Source organism: Erpetoichthys calabaricus, chromosome 6 (assembly GCF_900747795.2).
Source record: "Erpetoichthys calabaricus chromosome 6, fErpCal1.3, whole genome shotgun sequence".
NCBI lineage: Eukaryota > Metazoa > Chordata > Cladistia > Polypteriformes > Polypteridae > Erpetoichthys > Erpetoichthys calabaricus.
The window spans coordinates 49,211,546-49,234,282 of NC_041399.2; the positions used below are offsets into that span (position 1 = coordinate 49,211,546).

General features: G+C 39.0%; 1 protein-coding gene across 3 annotated transcripts in view; it reads left to right on the forward strand.

Annotated features, from left to right (window-relative positions):
- Positions 1-22,737, forward strand: part of chd7 (chromodomain helicase DNA binding protein 7) — a 207,707-nt gene that overhangs the window by 30,537 nt on the left and 154,433 nt on the right. For 2 of the 3 annotated variants that reach the window (XM_028803566.2, XM_051929383.1), the window contains exon 1: positions 296-2,250. The exons of the other annotated variant lie outside the window; for it this stretch is intronic. In XM_028803566.2, coding sequence (XP_028659399.1) covers positions 511-2,250 — 1,740 coding nt within the window. In that variant the 5' untranslated portion in view covers positions 296-510. Of the gene's footprint in view, positions 1-295; positions 2,251-22,737 lie in introns of those variants that run through there. 3 annotated transcript variants of the gene reach the window in all.

Genomic DNA, 22,737 nt, shown 5'->3' on the forward strand with positions numbered 1-22,737 from the left:
AGAATGAATTGCCAAGGATTGTAAAGAATGAATTAATTTAGGGTTGGTGCCTGCATGTGTTGTGAGTAACCTATTGTCTAAAAGCTGGGGGTTGGGGGGAATGGAAAGGCGGGGGTTGTGGGGGTAGCAGCTTTGGGTAGTTGAGCTAACTTTACTAGAAAACAACTATTTGGTTCAAGCTTTTCTATGACTAGCTGGCTCTTTACTGAGAGTGACAAATGTGAGCTTTGTTTCCACTAATTTTTTTTTTCTCTTTTCTCTCTCTCTCTCTCTCATCCCTCCCCCAGTCTCTCCCCCCCCCCCCCACCCTTTGTAGGTCCTGTAACCTGGCTTTGCCTGACACTGCATTGTCCTAATTCATTAAGGAAATATGGAGTGACATGCAGGAGATTAGTTAAAGGATTAAGAGCTTTGAGGACGCACACCTCAGTGCAGGCGACCCTTCAAGTGGCTCGCCTGTACCATCAACTTCTCTGAGGGAAGCCACTGGCCAAAAAGCCGGAAGGAAGTATGGCTGACCCTGGAATGATGAGCTTATTTGGCGATGATGCAAATCTCTTCAGTGAAGGGCTAGAAGGTCTGGGTGATTGTGGCTTCACAGAGGGTCAGGTCAACCCTTTGGGACAGCAGCTTTCAATTGACCAGGGATATGGGCCACTTCAGTCATCTCTACATCACACACAGCAGCCACCTCCTAACCAAGGACAACCCAAGTTGAGCCACTTTGACCATTTTAGCCAGTATGAGCAGCAGAAGATGCACTTGATGGAACAGGGAGGGCGTATGCTGGGGAATGCCCCTGGAAATGGAATGTCATCCCCTCATTCTCAGTACCACAATCCACCACCATCTGTTGCGCACAGTGGTGGGGGGCAGATTGGAGTCTACCCAGGTCTTCAGAGTGAAAGGCATAATCAGCCTTTTGTGGATGGAGGTTCTCTGTGGGCTCCCAGGGCTGAGCCTGTGAGAGCTTCATTTCAGCAACAGCAACCTCCACCTCCACAGCAACCTACCCCTTCTGGTCCTCAAGGTCATGTACAGCAGATGGGCCCATACATGGCTCGAGGGGATTTCTCCATGCAAACGCACAACCAGGCACCCACCCCTCCCCGAATGAACCAGTTTTCTCAAGGCCCACCACAGGAAGGAGGCAGGGGGCCCCAGACTAACCACTTTCTAGGACATATGCCCCCCCAACAGAACCCTAATATGGTTGGTCCATCTATGCGACATCCAGTCCAACAGCAGCCGCCACCACAGCAGTTTCACCATCGACCTTCTCCAGCTGCTCTGCACCCTGACACAGTAGCCCACAGCCCCAGGTTTTCTCCCAGTCCCTCACAGCAGCAGCAGCAGCAAGCAGTAGTAGCTGGCAGACCACAGCAAGGTCTTGGCTTTGGCTCACGAAATCAGACAGTCCCTTCTCCGACTGTAAATAACTCAGGGCAGTATTCTCCATACCCTCCGTATAGCAATCTCAATCAGGGATTAGTGAATAATACAGGCATGAGTCCCAACATCGGCCTTACCAGCAACAATGCACCCATGTCTCAAGGGTCTGTGGTGCCACATTATCCAAACACAGGTGTTGGATTTCCAGCCGGAGCTCCTCAGGGGCTCATGCATCAACAGTCCATGCATGTGAACCAAATCAACTCCCAGCCTATGCATCCATCTCAGCAACAGCCGGCTCAACAGCAGCAGCCTCAGGGATCCTATGGGTCTCCACCACCAATGTCTCCAATGAAGGCTATGAGCAATCCAGCTGGTACTCCACCCCCACAGCAGGTGCGGCCTGGCAGTGCAGGCATTGGTTTAGAGGTAGGTGGCTATCCCAGCATGCCTCACCAGCCACCAGGAGCCATGGGGTTGTCGCAAAGAACCGTGGGACCCAGGAGTTTGCAACAGCAACCACCACCTCCACAGCCCTACATGGGGCTATCCCCTAGCCAGAGGGACATGGCTGGGGCTTTAAGGCCCACTGGAGGTTTGGGGAACAATCACGTTGAGCCGCCAGGAATGCAGGATCAGCGGCTTCTATTGGGCCCCCCACAGCCACAGCCTCACCCTGGACAACAACTGCCACCACCACTGCCTTTTCAGAAACAGATGACAACCTGCCATTCTGTGCAACAGCCGCCACATCTAGGCTTGCATCTTCAGAGCTCTCCTCCCCAGCACCCTCACCATCAGCCATGGGCTCAGCAACATCAGTCTCCACCTACACCCCAGAAAGTGCCTATCCCACAGGTGAGTGGAGCTTGAGTGCTTAAATCTCAGACTTGGAAGGCTATAGAAAATTTGCAAAGGTTACTTTGTTGCTGATTGTTTAAAATGAAAGGACCCCCCCACCACCCAGTATTGTTTTTGAAAGCAATAGTCCTGTTTTGACTTGATATGTTAAAAATACAGGCTTTCAAAAATCTTATCAAGCAATTTGTTCTATTTTCATTCTTTGCCAGACTGTTTTAAACTGCTTGTGTCTTGTTTGGATAGATGTTTGTTGCTTGAAAGAAGAGATTTATTAGCAGTATATCATCCTTAGTCATCCTTTTCAAGCAAAAATTTGGCGCTTCTAAATCAAAGGGTGATTTGGTAAGCAGTGGACCATTTGGCCTCATTGTGCTCCCTTTGTTAGTAATTAGCAAACACTTCATTTGTGAAGGGGGCAGGTGGTTTGCCTTCAGACACCCTGTTCTCGTTTGCATGTGGTACATTTTTAGTCCTTGCTTCATGTCCAACTGTCTGCTTGTTAAATGTTTGGGCTATGTTTAAGTGTGTGTAGCAGTTTTTGTGCTGTTTTTGTTTATGGGACTGTTAGAGCAAGCTGTGCTTACTGAGTCACGAGATCTTGTCATTTAGTTTTGCAGAGACTGTTTGCTACACATGAAAAACCAACTGTTGTCTTGAAAAGAAATGTGGCAAATGGATTTTATACCATGCTGCCCCTACCTCAAAGGTGCAGCACTGTTTAAGGCAAACAGATTGTTTAATTGGAAATTGAATTCAGCAATGCTAATTAAGTCATCCATAAACATGCACTTCATGCAGAGTCTCACTAGTAATTGTTGTGAAATTGTTTAAATTGTTTTCTTGTAATTGGTTATGTTTGCATTAAACTGAGGCTTCATTGTGTTTTGAGGCATATCATCTCCACTTTTTGTTCAACTTGGGCATTCTTCTCTAATGACAAGGAAGGTTTTTGTGGAATTGCACATCTTCAAAACTCAGTCATAGCCTTAATATCCTTTGATCCAGAGTAATTAAAGTGGGCCTTTATTTTTCATTTTTTTTAGATATCCCATAAATAAGGTTCAGTTGGAATGCTACCAGAGATTGTTTTTTTTTTTTTTTTTTTTGCTATTTTATTTTTTTATAACCCCTCAAAGAATTTTTAAAAATTTGAGAAGGGCCTTTTTCCAAACTGTTTTCATTCTGTGCTATCCTGTCCGTTCATTAAGACAGGTTATGATCCAGCACTTGTGGTTTAGGCATTTAGTTAGGAATTCTATTTACTGTTATAGTTAATTTTTAAACCGATTGACTTATAGGCTAACGTTTTATAATTGGTAATCATTTTAATTTTACATATGATGCAACACGTTCTGAAGGGTTTGTGTCTTTCATGTTCTATAATATAATTAGTCAGTTCAGTTTTTAAGCCATATATTGTCGGCCATTTTGTGGTCCTTGGAGTTTTGGTGTGTTTAGATGTCTGTTTTAATCTTAACACTTGAGTATGGGTAAATTATTAAATATTAGAAGTAACTAACATGGCATTAATGGAGAGATTCATAGTATGTCACATTTTAAGTGCAGCATTTCTGGTAAAATTTGAGTGCTCATTTGAAGACCGCACACCCAAAGGCTGTTCTTGTGTTTTATTAATACAACTAGTGAAACAAACACAAATAGAAAACTAGAGACAAATTTAAATTTGAGTATGGATATTAACTCTTTTAGGGCTAATTTTTTTTTTGTTTGTTTTCTCCCAGGGCTGAATATTTTTCCAAAAACTAACATTTTTTTAAAAAGAACACAAAGCAATTGTTTAACATATCAAATCTACAAAAAATATTTACTTTTGACAAATGTTACTGTCTTGCATGTTGTATGAGCCTGCATACTCTATGATTTCACATACATAACACATACATTTTACACAGCAAAGTCTGATCTCGCTCAAAGCAGCCAATTTCAGTCATTGCCACATTGCACTCCTTACAATATGTGTTGTTTTGATGCCTATTTTTCAATTGTCTGTTGCTGCATTTTCTAACATATATTGTTAGTGTGTACTGTAGAGAGACAAGTCACCCATTTGCCATCGTGCCATGCCACTGCCACCAAGTTTTCTGCCTGCATGAAAACCGTATTGTCACCTCTTTTCATCTTCTGAAACTTTATGAACTTTATGTATGGCATTATAGCCTGGCTCACCCCATGGGATTTGCTTCTGTTTATTACAGAAGTGAATAAAACTTTGCAGCAGCACGTACCTAAGCCACCAGGGGACAAAACACATTTGGACCAATGCTCCCTGAAGTTATATCACCAGTTCTGTCCCATCTCTATTTGTAATGCCACAGCGCGCTTCATCTCGTCTTTCGTTGTGGGTTTCCACTTTGAAAAATGAGAATGCGATGCAAACGCAGCCCGCGATTCAAAAAAAATCTCTGCCTACCTGTTTGTCTCGTCTGACAGTAGCTGAAAAGCAGCATCAGGAGAGAGCAGCCTGAAGTACAGCAGCTGGTGATCTGTCGTGTCCAAAAGCAAGCCATGCCGTCTTGTAAACTCCGGTAGCCAGATCGGCTCTCAACGGATCAATGTATGTGTATTTATCCCATGCGAACCTTGCCGTAGATGCATCGGCTGCGCGAAGGCACTCAACTGGCAGCAGATCCGCTGGCGCGGCATCGGCTGGTGTCTGGTCAGCTGATGCCTGCTTCTAACTCTCTTGCTCGATCTCCTGATCACTGCCAATAAAGTCCGATTCTGAAAAATCAAGAGTCCGACTCCGCGATAATGCGCAAAACGAAGTCTGCCAAGTGTTTTCTTTTCTGCACTTGCTTCGCTGCCTTTTCACATGTCGGTGCCATCTTGCCTTTGTTTACATTTCGCAACTCACGCACACGCAATGTTTATTTGCCGAGTCAACGAGTCTAGCATTCCTCCAAGCACAGAGGGAATGCCTGTGACGTGACAGTGAGATTTGTCGCCATTAACAGCTGATTGTCGCCCTCTATCCCTGGATGTCGACTTTTGTCGACATTCGCCTTCAACCCCTCCTGTCGACAAAAGTCGACATCCGCCCTAAAAGAGTTAAAGTATCTAACAAGTCCACCATGTTGGGTTAAGTTAAAACTAACTTAATATTTTGTTCTATTGTAAACTTTTGAAGGACTTTAATTAGGGCTGTCAAATTAGCCAACAACTAAGGTTTGAATATTTAAATTAAAAAAATATATAAGAAAATATTTGAGCATGTATTAGGTAGCCAACACACATTTGTGTGACTTTTTTTATACATTAATATTATAGCCATGGCAGCAGCTACAGCAAGAACAAAAAGCAAAAGGAAAAATTCCTAGCGGTACTCTGCAACTGCTCTTTAAATATAAGAGTCCATCATAGCCACCTGTGCAGGTGCATCCTCTGAAAGGAAAGAATGTGCACAGCTGTCTTCTGTCTAGAATTGAACGCTTGGTTAGGGACTAATAATTACTTTTATATAGCGCTTTTCTAAACTTTTTACTGCTTATGATGATGAAGCTAGCCATTAATGAAATCAGTCACGAAAAATGAGCTTAAATCTTTATGAACAACGTGCACTAGCAAAGTGCTTTGCTACTTCAGCATTTTTATTTTTTTCAGTCGAAAGTGCCTTATTGCTTGTGGGTGCACTATGACTCTGTTACATGGATATTGCAGTCTTCAAATGAAAGGATGTGTGAAAAGACAGACTTGTAGGGTTTTTTTTTTTTTTAGTGCTGAAAGCCAGTTCAGTGTTGCAAGCAGGGACTAGCCATTAATGAGTAGCAGACTGGATTAAACTAAAATAAGGTGTTTTCCTTCTTTACTGTTGCAACAAAACTTTTTAATAAATATGTCCTCAGTATTTTCAATTACACCTTTGTTTTATACATGATTTATCGAGCATCCATATGAGATGGAGACACTGCTCACTGGTTGAGATAGCTAAAAGTTGGTAATACTAAAGAAGCTCTTTACAGTAAAGATTTTATATTCTAATAATGAACAGAAAAACAGAATGATGCCCATTTCTTTTCCACATACATTTAATGAGAATGTCATAGCATTAAACAGTTAGGCTCCTAAACCTGTGATCACTATCACAACAAGATCAAGAGTAGAACAAATGCTTCTAGATACCTGAAACATGTTTAGAAAAACTGCTCTGTTAATCAAGAACCCGACAGTAAGATGGACAAAATTGTCTCAAACTACATTGTGAGATGAAGTGGATGTAAGTGTTACTAAAGAAGACAAGTTTACAATTCACCTTTAAGGTCGATGTGCAAAACCAAATTTGCAAAATACTGCATCTTTGAAACGAGTGTCTGGAGTAACACAATGTATAAGGTAAACCAAATAACTATTTATTTACAATCGAATGTCAGCCTTTTTCCTTTGAATTAGACCTTTTCCAAAAATATTCTAGTTACATTCGAATAGTGAAGTTCAATCTGACAGCCTTAAGATTATATGTTTAATAGGGTTAGAAGCCTGTCATTTTTCAGACAGACATCCAGTCTGCCCCATGGTAGTTTTTTTTTTCCCCCTCCCGTTAAATGGTTTCAATTTAATGTACCTGATGCCATCTATAGGGTAAAGCGTTAGGGGTATTCTCAATTGAAGTAAACACCAATAGTAATGTGCTTGCCTTTTTTATTTATTTATTTTTTTTATAAATAGTATGTCATTATCTATTCATGGCTGCCATTTTGTTTTAATATGTTGGACAAAAAATGTTTAATTGCTTATATATTCTCAGTCGGGGTATTCTGCAAATCCCTCTCCAAATTTTATAAAAACAATGTGTGTTTTACATGAAGTGGGGACAAATCATGAAACCGATTATATCACTTGATATTTCCTTTTTACATATGTACTGTACTTATGTGACCTGAGAGGTTTCTGAGTTACCCATTGCTTGATTTGCACACTGGCAATTTCCTGGGTCAATAGCATTCCCACATTAACCTCTCATCCCAGGTGATGGGTGTGGACCTATGCAGGCATTTAGAAGGCCCTTGATTTATCCCCTCTTCCTTCCTCCTCCACCTCCTAAAGACGATGCATTGCTGAGCAGCAAAGGATGAGTATTGAGTTGTTTAATGTATTTGAATCAAAAAATGTCTGACACAAGCAATACTGCTTTTTGGAAATTTAAAAAAAAATTTGAAGAAATTTTATCAAGATGTCCTAGAAAATTGTAGTAAGCAGAATTTACATGAGATATGCAACAGTATTGCATTCTCTGCATTTTCTTCCATACTCCATAACTTCTGGGGCAATCTTCTCCCTTGGCTGGTAGCTGTGTGTGCCAATAAGTGAGCTCGGTTTTAATAGCTACCTTAAGAAAGCTTTGCTAAACGATCCATTAAAACTTTTACGCAGTGCCCAAGCCTCTTAGAATGTTCGTTAGAAGCCTATTCAGTCCATCGTAATGTTATGAAGCTTTAACCAGGCAATTTTCTGACTTTGTTCACTTATTTCCTAGAATTTCCCAGGTTGTCTTATATGGAGTCTTGATTTGGGAAATTACCAGATCAACTTTTCTGGTGTCCTTTTGTACACACATTTTGACACAATTAGGTCCTGGGATAGCCTCCTTTTGCAAGGAGTTTTTGACTTGTCAAAAACTGTTCATTACTGGGTATGAGCTGTACAAGATGTGTGGATGGTGGATGTTCTTGAGAATGTCTTTGGCTGGTTTCCAGACAGAATTTTTTTAGTGGCCAGTAGGGATGGGAATTGATAAGATTTTCACGATTCCGATTCCATTTTCGATTCTGTTTAACAATTCGATTCTTTATCGATTCTCCTATTGATTCTTATTTTTAAAAAAGGAGAACACACAGGTCGACTAACTTAGAACTTTGTTTTATATCTTTAAACAAGACAGAAATTTAGGAGTAGCATGACCTTACAAACCCAACAGTGAGATCTTAAGAGATCCACAGCCTACGGCTCCTCGATGGGGTGCCACGGGGTCCCCAGAAAAAAATGTGTAAATGTAAAATAATAATAAAATAAATATTCTTCTGTAGCAATAACAAAGTATAACATAAATTATTCTGTGGCAATTACACAAGAATGTCCAGTAACATTTACACTCTCCTTTTTAAAAGTATATATGAGCTGAGCACTCAAAAATAAAACTACATCAGACAGCAACAAATACAATCAACTCAAGTCCAATGGAACCGTGTACAGTGCAATTCTGCAACCATCAACTATTTTGACAGCTACATCCATGTTGGCCGCATTATCAACAGTGGCTGCCACAACCTTGTCTTTGATACCATACTCCTCCAAGATCTCATCAGTCTCCTCTGCTACAGCTGTCCCTGTCTGTGCCTGGTACACTGGTTTGGTTTTGAGGACTTTTTCTTGAGCCTGGCCATTCCTGACATAATGCAGCGTTACTGTGAGGTAATGATCTTGACTAAAACTTGCCCATCCATCTGCAGTGACGGCTGCCTTCAACACATGTTTCAGCTCAGAAATGGAAACGGATGAAACATCTGGTAAGAGGAGAACACACAAATTTGACATTCCCTGACTTAGCCTACAATTAAACACATTCACTTACCGAAAATCGGGGGCATCTACTGTGGCAAATGGGTGCAAGCCTTTTACCACAAACTTAGTCACTGCTCGGTGACATTCGTCTATCCTGGCCTGTGTCATTTTACTTTTCCCTGCCTCTGTGAAAGGTGAAGCTACCGGTAGACTGCAGCGAGAACTGCCAGCATCTGAGACAGCCAGACTCTGTCTGTCTCTCTCGTCATGGTCATCTAAATGCAATGCACAGTAATAGCAGGTTTTGCAATAAGGCAAATCGCGCTAACATAATATGCAATGTCAGTTGATTAGTTACCTGCCGTATTAACTGGAGAGGACGTGCAAACGTTACCGCTCCTGCTGGGTTGAGATTCACTAGTCCGGAGCGGATCAAAAACACAACATTCATTTAAGGTTATCGCGTGTTTTGTGTGCAAATGCTTTTGCATATTCGTAGTGTTTCCTCCCTTTGATGAAATATCTACTTTGCAAGTATTGCAAGTTGCCCTGTTGTCATCCTTTCTCGTAAAGTATAACCAAAGTTTTGAGCATTTGTGCCGCTTAGGCGCCATGTTTCCTGCTGGGTAAATGACGCTACGCAACACAGTGACGTCATTCGAGGCGACTGGAATCGATAGGGGAATCGTTTGCAAAAATGGCAAACAATTCCAAGGAATTGAAACAGTGGGAACCGGTTCTCAACAAGAACCGGTTTTCGATTCCCATCCCTAGTGGCCAGTGTTGAGAGACTGTCATGCTGTACCTCTGCCGAGCAACTAGCTTATGCTCAATTTCCGTCTGCTTAATCGGGAGTGTCCTGGGACAAACTTGAGCACATGAGACTAGAGTAAGTGACAGCACCAGTTTTCCATCCGATTAGGAGCTTTGCGTCCTTCCTAGATCAATCTGCATAGCAAGATCCAGACAGGCAGGTAGGGTAGTAAGACTGCATTATTAGTGGAAGGATTTCTTGCTGTGTTTTATCGATTTTGTTTGTTTTTGGACATAACCTAGGGTCTCCTGCATATACATCTTCACCAGCTGCAGCCTGATGCTGCTGCCTTTGCTCTGTATAATGCTATGTCATACACATGTGTGCCGATGGGCACTTATTTTAAGCCACTTAACAAGGTTGGGGGGATCCCCCCAAGGGCTTTTCTCATGAGCAAGTGGAACACACTAATTTACTAATTTTTGTTAAGATGTTGTACATAATGCTGAAAAAGCTGCTGATTGCGTTCAGCTAGGGTGGTTGTTTGGTGTTGTACGATTAGGCTTTCAGAAAATAATAATTGTGATGTGCAGAATATTTAAAATGAAGCAACATGAGGGCATGGTACTTATGCCTCAAAGCTCAAATCTAGTCACTGAAATGTGGATCTTGTTTTAAAACAACTGACAATAACAGGAATTAAAAAATTCTACAATTCTGACATAATGCTTTTGTGGTTAAAGTTTTTTCTCTTCTTGTTCCGTGTAACTTACGTTTCATGTGGAACAACCTTCGTTTTAAATCAAAGCAATGATTGCTTTTTCTGGGTAATGGTCAGATGAGTACTCTCCAACTATAGACTGGTAGCCATTCCTTCTACACCCCTTCTTGTTGGTGATCCTGAGAGTTGGCCATCAGATTCTGCCTCTTTGTGCATTGTAAGGTAGAAAAAGGAATTGTAATTTTGAGATTAGGATTTGTCTGATCAAGATTTTTTTAACAAGTGTTTGTAAAAACTTCTATCATTGCTTTGAAATTGAATGCATGTGAATTAAAGTAAATGATACAAACATGTTTTTTTTTTTTTTTCAGTTTGTCACCTAACTACAGTGATCCCTCGCCTATCGCGGGGGTTACGTTCCAGAGCCCCCCCCGCGATACGTGAAAATCCGCGAAGTAGCGACCTATATTTATTTTATTATTTATACATATTTTAAGGCTTTATAAACCCTTCCCACACTCTTATAAACCTTTCTCACTCTCTTGTTAACCTTTCCCACACTCTTATAAACACTTCCTATGCTCTTAAACACTTTTTACATTCTTAAACACCGCAGACACTTTCTACGTTCTTAAACACCGCAGACCAACACTGCACGCAGCTATCAGACGTCGATGTGTCTGCACTCGCTTTGTGAAGGGGGGCAGCTGAACTCGCGCTGAGCAGAAATGGACTTTGTGCTGCTTCTGCCAAAATGCCTGCTTGTCGCTCTGCGCGTTCGGAAGGAGGAGGAGTGGGGGGGGTGGGGGGGTGAGGGCTGAACGCACATTCGCTCAAACCCCCCCCTCCCCGGAGGCGCAATATGCTCCTGCCACTTCGCATTGTCAAGGGGGTGGGGAGCTGAATGAACGCTAAGGAGAAGTGGACTTTGTGCTGCTTGTTGCTCTGCGTGTCAATAATTTTAAAGCCTTGTATTTTCCTGTCTCACTGTCTTGTCTTGCGTGAAGTTAAAATGTTTTATAATAGTGAGATGTTACTCATATCCTTAGCCCGACATCCACATATCATATGTGTTAACAAAGTGTGTTTTATAAGTTTACATGTGTTTAAAGCATGTGGGATGGGTATTTTAAGGCTTAAACTATAAAAATGTTTATATGGTCTTTCTATATTGCGGATTTTCTCCTGTTGCTGATGGGTCTGGAACATAACTTCCGCGATAGGCGGGCAATCACTTGTATTTAAAAACCCGCGAAGTCGTGAATCCGCGAAAAGTGAACCGCGAAGTAGCGAGGGATTACTGTAATGTGGATTGTCAAGGAGTGTCCTTCCTCAGATTCCTTCAGTTCCACCTAGGAAATGAACCATTGATTTCGGATGTGAAGGATAGTTTGGCAAAGCTATTGAATTTTTCATATTGCTGTATATACTAGGACCATCAAATGTAATGATCATTCATATAATATTTACTTATAATAACAGCGTTTATCTGAAAATCCCTGCCTAAAATCCTGATTCATATACTCTTTTTGAAACTATTTAGCATGAACTTAGATTTTCATTTTTCTCTTACTTGCAAGGCATGTGCACCATTTTGCCGTCTTACACAAATTGTTCTGCTGTTTAGCATGCATCAAGCAAAAGATTATGGGAGCAATGTATTCGTGTAATTTTCTACAAAGAGGTAGATCCACTGAGCTTGTACTTGTATGTGTTTTTCTCCTGAAAAGTAATTTGCTGCTTTGAGAGACTATAGTGGTGTGTGACAACTTTGGACTGATTCACTGCCTTTTGATGAATACTGTATATTACAAGGTAGGGCTATAATGTTTAGGAACATTTTTAATCATAATGTTTAGATAGAGTTCCTATAGCATGATCTAGGCTTTTGTGTTAAAAAGCGACTTCCCTTCCCTAATCCGTCCCAGTGTTTAACCTTTTTAACCTGCTTTATCCAGTTATGTCTTTACCTAAATATTTTTAGGCGTTCAAAATTACAGATTAGACACAGTGATTCTGCTAACTTCTTACTGCAGAGAAATGTGCACCTCCTTGCGATGTACAGTGCATCTGGAAAGTATTCACAGCGCATCACTTTTTCCACATTTTGTTATGTTACAGCCTTATTCCAAAATGGATTAAATTCATTTTTTTTCTTAAAATTCTACACACAACACTGCAGAATGACAACGTGACAAAAAGTTTACTTGAGGTTTTTGCAAATTTATTAAAAATTAAAAAAAAAAAAAAAAAAAACTGAGAAAGCACATGTACATAAGTATTCACAGCCTTCGCCATGAAGCTCAAAATTGAGCTCGGGTGCATCCTGTTTCCCCTGATCATCCTTGAGATGTTTCTGCAGCTTAATTGGAGTCCATCTGTGGAAAATTCAGTTGATTGGACATGATTTGGAAAGGCAAACACCTGTCTATATAAGGTCCCACAGTTGACAGTTCATGTCAGAGCACAAACCAAGCATGAAGTCAAAGGAATTGTCTGTAGACCTCCGAGACAGGATTGTCTCGAGGCACAAATCTGGGGAAGGTTACAGAAAAATTTCTGCTGCTTTGAAGGTCCCAATGAGCACAGTGGCCTCCATCATCCGTAAGTGGAAAAAGTTCGAAACCACCAGGACTCTTCCTAGAGCTGGCCGGCCATCTAAACTGAGCGATCGGGGGAGAAGGGCCTTAGTCAGGGAGGTGACCAAGAACCCGATGGTCACTCTGTCAGAGCTCCAGAGGTCCTCTGTGGAGAAAAGAGAACCTTCCAGAAGGACAACCATCTCTGCAGCAATCCACCAATCAGGCCTGTATGGTAGAGTGGCCAGATGGAAGCCACTTCTTAGTAAAAGGCACATGGAAGCCCGCCTGGAGTTTGCCAAAAGGCACCTGAAGGACTCTCAGACCATGAGAAAGAAAATTCTCTGGTCTGATGTGGCAAAGATTGAACTCTTTGGTGTGAATGCCAGGCATCACGTTTGGAGGAAACCAGGCACCACTCATCACCAGGCCAATACCATCCCTACAGTGAAGCATGGTGGTGGCAGCATCATGCTGTGGAGATGTTTTTCAGCGGCAGGGACTGGGAGACTAGTCAGGATAAAGGGAAAGATGACTGCAGCATTGTACAGAGACATCCTGGATGAAAACCTGCTCCAGAGCGCTCTTGACCTCAGACTGGGGCGACGGTTCATCTTTCAGCAGGACAACGACCCTAAGCACACAGCCAAGATATCAAAGGAGTGGCTTCAGGACAACTCTGTGAATGTCCTTGAGTGGCCCAACCAGAGCCCAGACTTGAATCCGATTGAACATCTCTGGAGAGATCTTAAAATGGCTGTGCACTGACGCTTCCCGTCCAACCTGATGGACCTGGTGCTGCAAAGAGGAATGGGCGAAACTGGCAAAGGATAGGTGTGCCAAGCTTGTGGCATCATATTCAAGAAGACTTGAGGCTGTAATTGCTGTCAGAGGTACATCGACAAAGTATTGAGCAAAGGCTGTGAATACTTATGTACGTGATTTCTCAGTTTTTTTATTTTTAATAAATTTGCCAAAACCTCAAAAACTTTTTTCATGTTGTCATTATGGGGTGTTGTGTGTAGAATTCTGAGGAAAAAAATGAATTTAATCCATTTTGGAATAAGGCTGTAACATAACAAAATGTGGAAAAAGACCTGTTTGTAAACTTCCTGTCCCCAAATGGCTCTTCTTCCTTTTACTAGGCATCTACTTCAGGCCACGTTTAGTTAGACAGCTGCTGGCCTTTTGGTTAGAATTGATATGACTTGCATTTAGTGCCTGCAATTCAAAACCTTAATTTTTTGTTTTTTATACAAATACCTTCTGCTTCCTAGATGCAGATTCTGCCAGATTTGCTTATGTTGAAATTTCATTTTTTAATAAGGCTCTTCTCATTTCCAGAACCATAAGCTTTTCCAGTTGGACACAGATTGTTTTCCTTTGCCCATCCGGATATTAAAGGGATGCATCTATTTTGACCATGTGATCTTAATGGATTTGTAGGCACTCTTTCCTGCCTGATTAAAAGGGATTTTGTGTGTATTTTGTGGTGGTGGGAGAATGGATTACCACTACATGTTGTGTACAGTAATACTATTTTTGCTGGCAGGACTGAATTACTCTAAATATGATAGTTGTTACTTGTATGATACTGTGTTTCTCTTTCAGTGGTGTCAAACAGTGGTGTTTTTATTGTGAGCCAAACATTGCACTATATACATGGCGTGTGCCAGAATATATCAAAAAACCTGCCACAATTTTTCTTTACATACAAGACACACAGGTACCTTTCTGTTCATCATACTTGTATAATCTGCCTCACATCTATTTTAAAGCTGCCTTCTTTCTTTATCAGTTTTTATTTTCTTGGACATTGCATTTGATTAGGAAAGATTCCAGTTGCCATAGAACAGAAATCAGTATTGCTGAAGAAATGTCAGCTCCAGGGCCAGCTCTAGCATTTTTGCTGCCCTAGGCAAAGATGTAAATGCCACTGACCCATTCCCTCCCTCCATTTCTAATAAATGATGCCAAAGAAAATTAGTAGTTTACTGCAGATAAATTAACTAAAATATAAATTTGACAACATTTTTGCATCATAGAATCTTAAGTACAAAATATGTAAATGCACATATATAAATGACAAATTAACATAATGGGTAGGTTAATTGATTGTTGCATTTTGTGAACAGAATACCAGCTTTAAAAAGTAAATATTTTTAATGAAAAGACAAGCAATTCGAGCTACATTATTTGTATGAAAATGTGCTATATAAATGTTGTTGTTGTATATTTTATGATCGAAGATTTTGTATAATTATCACAAATTGTTCACATTGATACTAATAATATGAAGCAGGCATAATAAGCATATATTAAAAATTCAAGAAATGTTAAAGTTGTAAAGTGAATGCTGATCATTTCAAAGATCAGGCAGAACTCTAGCCATGGAATATTTTAATTTCTCGTATTTCAAGGCTTTATAATGGGCACATAAGCGATCCTAATGGTAGTCCACTGTGCTTTGAAAATAAAGGGAAAAAAGGAAATCTATAGAGTTTATATGAAATCTGCATGATTATAATGATGCCAATGATGAAACAAGGGTGGAAGAGAACATAACCGCCATGCTTGCTTAAAATGACATGGTAGTGAAAAAAAAACAAAAGAAAAAAACTATTTACTTCCACTACCTGCACAGTGCCACTGTGATCTAGTACATTGTATCTTGGGATTTGGAAGACCACCTGTAACGGTTGTCTTGGTCGGCACAAAGTTAAAGTGGCAGTGCTAAAACAAAAGAACATCAGTTAACACTGGCATTATTCCATGCATCACAATCGATAGCACCTGACCATGTTAGCAAACAATATACTGTAAATGGTGCTGGAACACAAAGATGACATTTGATGCCCAGGTGCTGCTGTTTGCTGCAAGTTTATTTTAGTTCTTTTTTTTAAAAAAATTAGTCCGGTCCACTGTCATTTCATTTTCAGTTTAACTTCATGAAACCTTGATCACTGCTATTGAAAAATAGCTATTCAATGAGGAATTGCATGTTCCTACATAGAAACTTAGGAAACATGCTGATATGCCCATAAAAAACTCTGCAAACTTCTGAAAGTTGTCTTCTGTCTTGTGTGCCTCACACATTTTGCCAATCTGTTCAAGAATTGGGTTGTTTTCCTTTGCAGCACTAAGCATTTTAAACTCTGGATCCAAGTACATTGCAGTATGTTATGAAGGTGGGTAGTGTATACATGTTGTCCTAGACATTCAGTAAATAGTTTTGCCAAGGCACGTTGTCAGTATCTTTTGTGAGATTGACTGAGGTGACCAGACAACATCTTCTTTTTTCAGTATGTCAGTCATGAGCCTCTTTACAGACTTGTTTTTGAATACAGTGTAATGTTTTAATTCTTTAGATGCTTTCCCTTTACCTGAGCTCCACAAACCTGATTGCTTTTTCTTCAGTTACATAGTTATAACGGTCAGTGGCCTAGGCAAAATGTTTTTAAATGTAGACAGTGCGAATAGTCTCAAATAGGTATGACACTGATAGCTGTCATGCTCATTAGGCTGTATAACCATAGCAGTTTAGTGGAAAAGGAGGGACAGTGAACAGCAATGCATCCTCAAAGAATATGAATAAAAATTACCAGTTACATTACCTTGTGAGCACAACTTGTTATGCAATAGGAATATCAGTTTCGTATGTAAACAGACTTTTGTATGTTTTAGAGAACCCAGCTGAATATGTATTCATTAAAGTAACATGCTTATACTAAGCTTTCCGGTGCATAAAATTTTGTTTGTTCATTAATCTGTTCATAATGCCGAACAGATGTTGCTAATGACCAGAAGTGGGGGAGAAAAAATTTCTATCTTAACTGCTTACCTTTTTAATAATGTATAATAACATACACCTAGACTGACAAAAGAGCTATAGATGCAAAACAGAAATCAAAATCAGATACAAGTTTGTTCCTGAGAGAGAAAATAAAATCATTTAACCACAATGAAATGTTATTTTTTCAATATATAAACTTAATTTTATATATTGAAAAAATATTAATCTGTATGTATAGTCATTTGACATTGCTATTGTCAGTCAAAGGATTTCTTTGTCTCATTTGCAATATGGCATAGCTTGGGTCGTATGATAAGTTGTGTACTTTAAGTTTCTTGCTTACCTATTAACTTTCTTTGCTAAGTCTGTAGGATGATTGACCACCTTTTAGCTGGCTGTCTTATCCATTTCTGTATATGCTAAGGAATATCTTTGTCACTTGCCACTTTCCAGTAGCTCAGGTGAAGAGCTACCCTTCATAAAGTGTCTTTAGACTGTTAAGGAAATCCACAACTCCACCTTAAGTTTTTTTTTTTTTTTTTTTTTTTTTTGTACCGCAGCATGTTTTCTGTAAAATGTGTTTGTACATTATGTAGAAAGAGGCATCTCTTGCTATGCTGTCTTCAAGCCAGTTGTACTTCATGTATCATTCTGAATTAAAATGGTATGCTTTTTCAGAATCTTCTAATTATCTTGAAGTTTGCCCTCTTAATCATGGAATTAATATGTCCTAATCTGCCATGTCTAGGACTCGTGCCTGATGCAACAGCTTCATCTTAGATCAGACATTAGGGCTTTCTTCTGCAAGCTGGGTTTGTTATAATATTTCTTCATGCACCTTTGCTTCATAAATCAAAGCAACTTAAAAGTCAAATAACTGCCAAACTGCATGAAGAATATTCTCAGTTGGGGGGGGGGGGGGGGGTATAAGCTAATTTAAGGAGTTCACTGCAATGTCAGTTTTCAAAAGATTCACATATGAGCTTTCCACGCCTATTTTCATTAATTGATTACTATGAGGAGGAACATTGTGCTGTCCTTTTATAAACTTTTGGTGGGGTGATTTCTAACCAGTTGGTTGGTTTGTTTATTTAAAAAAAAAATGTTTCCACCCACTTCAGTTTCTTAGTTTTTAAGTATGTGCTTTTTCACTCATTTTCCATTTTAATTTATTTAAAAAATGCTTTAATTCTTGTTTACAGTAAGCTTGTTTTAGAGCACTTCCTTCATAACTTATGTATTAAAGTTTGCATACTGATTTTGAGGTCTGGTCTCCCACCACTTGGTAGAGTTATGCATTCACCAATATTTGAAGGCTGAACAAGACTATTGGATTAGATTTTGACCGTAATATAATCTTTACTGATTTGACTTTTGTTGCAGTGCATCTTGCTCCACGTACGATAACACACCCCCTTTTATTTCTTATGTTCTGTCTATGGTACAAGTAAAATGCCCATCCCTCACAACAGTCCATTTCATAATCATTTTTCCAGTTGATTTTGCAGTTGCAAAAAAATGCATGAACCCTTTGGGATTTCTCATAAAATTGTCCACTTGTCATCTGAGTCACAAAAATGCACAAATATGATGACTTAACAAACACACAGACAATACTGTATTTTGTTTAAACCGTCACACTTAAAACCTTAAAGTCTGCAAAAGATTTAATTTAGATTTAAACTCGTAAAACTTTTACTTTATTCCTCCTTACAAAACTTTTCTAGTTAATTCATATTCTTAGGATTCCTTTTTATAACTTGACACCTGTAGCGGTTTTTCTTTTTGAGAGTAGTGGTTTCATTCCTTCTTGCATTCCTTCTTGCACAGTGTGTTTGGTGTAGAATAGTTGTTACATTACCAAAATTTCCAACTTGAATACAATAATAAAAAGCTTTAAAGTTTGATTCCCAATATAGTATATAATATGACTCAATCAAAAATGTATTTAAATTTCAGTTGTGTATGCATTCAGATCTTTACATGGATGAAAACTAATTTTGCTCATTAAAGTATATGAAGAATTAACTTAAATAGAAGTCAAAAGCCTTGGTATTAAGGTTTTGTGATACAGCTCAAATGCTGACCCCATCAGTGACGTGGCCAACAGCCAGATAAATCCAGTTAACTTTTACTTTAGCCAACATTCCACAATTCAGAATCTACTGTAATAGAGAGTATTTGAGCACATGGAGATGTAATGCCTCATATAGTACATTTGGAAAAAATATAGTTTTAAAACTACAGACACAGTGAGGGTTTAATACTTGAGGGAGGTTTTGGAGCCCTAGGGCTAAAGAGTGTTGCCCTGAATGAACAGCATAGGTAAAAATAGTTACATACCCTTGTCTCAATGCGTTAAACATTTGACTGCAACAAAAGTTTTAACCTGTAGAAAACCAACATCAGCAGATTATGGGCTTATACTGATAAATGTTTCTGTAATTTAGAGTGTTTGGGAGCATTAGCTGATAGTGTTTCTGCACCTACCACATGACGAATTACCTGGATTGAGACTTGAGTGCAGTGGGTGACACCTCAGCACCACACTGGAACAGTGTCTTTTTTTTTTTTTTTTTTTTTTTTTGGTGGCTACAGTGCCAGTCCTGCCGCCAACCCCCAAGTTTTCCCAGCAAGTTGGAGGAAGTTTTTGCAGGGCTGGATGGAGATTAATGTCATACCTAGTATGAAGTATTTGCAGGTTAAAGGCCTTGTTCAAGGGCCCATGAAGTGGTGCTACAATTCTAGCCATGCCCATTGTTAGCATTCAAAGCTGTACTCTGACAGCCAAAACAAACCAGTGCATTTGTTGTTAAGGCTGTAGAATCAATACCATGAAAAATAAGTATTGAAACAATTTTAGGTTTATTGTATCTGGACTATACTATCATAAGTTACCCCTGTTTCCAAGAGGACTACTTAACATCATACCCTAGGTTTATTGCATCTGTTTTGTGCTATCATAAGATTTCTCATTTTTAATTGGTACTACACCACTGCTGGGGGTTTTTGCTGTGGACATGCAGACATTTGCAGAATTCACCTCAGAGGAAATTTTATTTTCAATTTTGTTTTTTTTTTAAATTTAAAGATAAATGTATCCTCCTTGTTCTCTGTAGGAATACTATGGGGAAATTGCTTTTTTTAAGAGGACAGATTAATTTCATAGGTTTCTCACAAAAAATAAATTGGAAACCAAGTAGATGTTAGAGTTAATAAGCAAAGTTACCACAATAGTAATTATTCATTATGTTTATTTAGCGTTTTTACTCAGTACACAAAGTGCTACCACACAGAGGGGGGACCTGGGACATGAACCCATGATCTTCTTACGCCAGGTCTGCAAATGTGGCACTTCATAGGAAAACATAGGTTTTTGCAATCAGGATTAAACCTATTGACAGCAAAATCTTTTTCTGCCCTCTCAGATATACGCAGTATTTAATGGTTGGAAAACATCTGGGATTGAAGCACTTAGAACTGTATATAGATAATGACTTTGCATCTTATGAACAGATATGCTTCAAATTTAACTTCCCATCAACAATTTTCCCACTACTTTCAAATCAGAAACTTTGCTAGAAGGAACCTGCCCAATTTTCCTCACTTAACACCCATTTAAATTCCTGAGGCAATACTAGTCAGACTTGAAAACTCGGACAGCATCTCAGTAATATATAAAAACGTTTTAAAGTCTCTTCCAAGACCCCAGTATATGATGGGGGAAAGGATCTTTCATTTAACATTTCAGAAAAGAAGTGGAAGGAAGCCATGCATAGAATATACTCTTAACTCCATATGTGCAAAGCATTCAATTGTTCAACTTAATATCTTTGATTAAGCACATTTATCTTGTTTAAAATTGTTTGAATTGTATCCAGGGCAAGATTCAACCTGTAAATGTTACAATCTAGCTCCAGCCTCACTGGGCCACATGTTTTGGCCGTGTACCAAATTAACATCATTTTGGACAAAAATTATTGAATGCCTGTCAGACAACCTTCATGTCAGTCTGTCCTGACCCATTTGTAGCTGTGTTTGGTGTACTCCCAGATGTGCTTAAAGTAGAGAAGAACAAATTGCTTGTAATTTCCTTTACCTCACTTCTAACAAGTAAATTGTCTTGCTCAGCTGGAAGAATCTGTTATAAATCGGTCGGTAACTGATGTTCAATGCTATTTGGGGAAATTTTTTTTTATTTTATTTTAACTTAGTGGATCTGTTCAAAACTTTTTAAAATATGACAAGATCTAATTAAACAAATCTTAGATTTAAGCATTTATATCGGGGGGGGGGGGGGGGTTCAGACACTCACTTTGTTGTTTTTAAAGATTGGCTATAATAATAATAATTCATTACATTTATATAGCGCTTTTCTCAGTACTCAAAGCGCTATCCGCACAGGGAGGAACCGGGAAGCGAACCCACAATCTTCCACAGTCTCCTTACTGCAAAGCAGCAGCACTAGCACTGCGCCGCCTGTGAGGTACTGATGTTGGCTCTCCTTTTTCTTGGGGGGTTGAATTCTAGTTTGTTTGAATTGAGTGTATGTAGTCTTGTTTTCTTTAAGATCAATTCAAAAATACTTTTTAATTTTTTAAATTAGTCTATACTTCTCAATATTTTGATACCTTCCACAACTACAGGGTGGATGTATGAACAGTTTCTTTTACTATCGATTGAAATAATCCTAATCTTTTCAAAATGCTTTCATCTTCTTTTCCAGTTTTATAAATCTTTTTAGTTTGGTTATGGTTCTCTAGATCTTCCTGGATGAGACCAGACTCTGTGTGAAACTCTATAGGACAGGGCATTGTCAGTCTTACATGACACCAGTTAGGTTCTGAAGTTGTCAGACAATTTTTATAACTTGGATTGTGACTGTTTAAAGAATGTGATCAATTTTGGCAAGGTGTACAATTGTTTTGTGTGTTATTGCTTTAATTAGATAGTGTTTGTTAGTAGGTAAGGTTTTTTTTTTTCTCTGTTTGAAGTTTGAAAGGTGTCAGATTTCCAGAAATGCTGTACCCAGTTTGCATACTGATTACCAACAATGTGCGTCCTTCCACTGAATGTGTATGGGTGTCATGTCATTCTGGTTGTCCGCTTGCTTGAATAACAGTGCTACTCTTTCCAATATTTTAATAGTTTTGTCCATTATTTTCTTTCTTGTAAAAGCTGAAATAGAACAGTAGTTATATCTAATAGTTATATCAAAGTTAACTTTAAAGGAATCCTACATCCAATTTTTTTAATGTTACTCCATGTAGTTTGCTGCAATGGTAGAGGAAAAAAAAATTGTCATGTTTTTATCGAGAATGGAGATAACGTTTCTGATAGAATGGGAACCTGTAGTGACCCTGTGCTATGCAACAGTCAAAATTTTTGAGAAAAATCTGTTAATTGTGTTGGGTAACCCACTTGTCAAGTCATTCAGACATATGGTCACAACATGCAACATGCTTGCATATATTTTGATAGAATTTTGGTTTATTAAAAAAAAAAAACTCCTGGAAAATGGATGTTGTTCACAACCCCTTTACTCAGGATTGTACTTTTGAATTGATAGCAGCGAGGTGCAGGTTTTCAGTTCAAACATAAAGCCCTGTATGAAGGTCTTATTTTTATCAAAAAAAAAAAAAAAAAATTTACTAGGTGTGGGAGCACAAGTGTGGTTTTGGAGAACTAGAAAATGTATAGGAGTGGTGGTGAACTATTTCTTTTGATATAGACGGCTTGTATTCAATACTGTACTGTAAAATGAAGTCTTGAAATGTATGACACTCTATTCATTTTGTGGTTTTCGCTGCCATCTGGTGGACACAATCAAGCATACATTGTAAGCACCTTTTGTTGATGCTGGAAAGTGATTTTACGATTGTACCCCTCCGCCAACAGCCTTGAGATTATGACGCTTAACCTTAATATTTATAAGCCTTGTTATGCTCTGTTTTGGCAAATTATATTTTAGAGCACCTTGTACTATTATTATGAGAGCACTGTGCAATAAAATATTGTTTAAATAAAATGCTTTCAATTTTACACATTTCTTTTTTCTTTTTATAAAACCCAATATTTTTAGGGTAGTTGCTTAGAGAGTTATTTGCAGCCCTAGTATGTG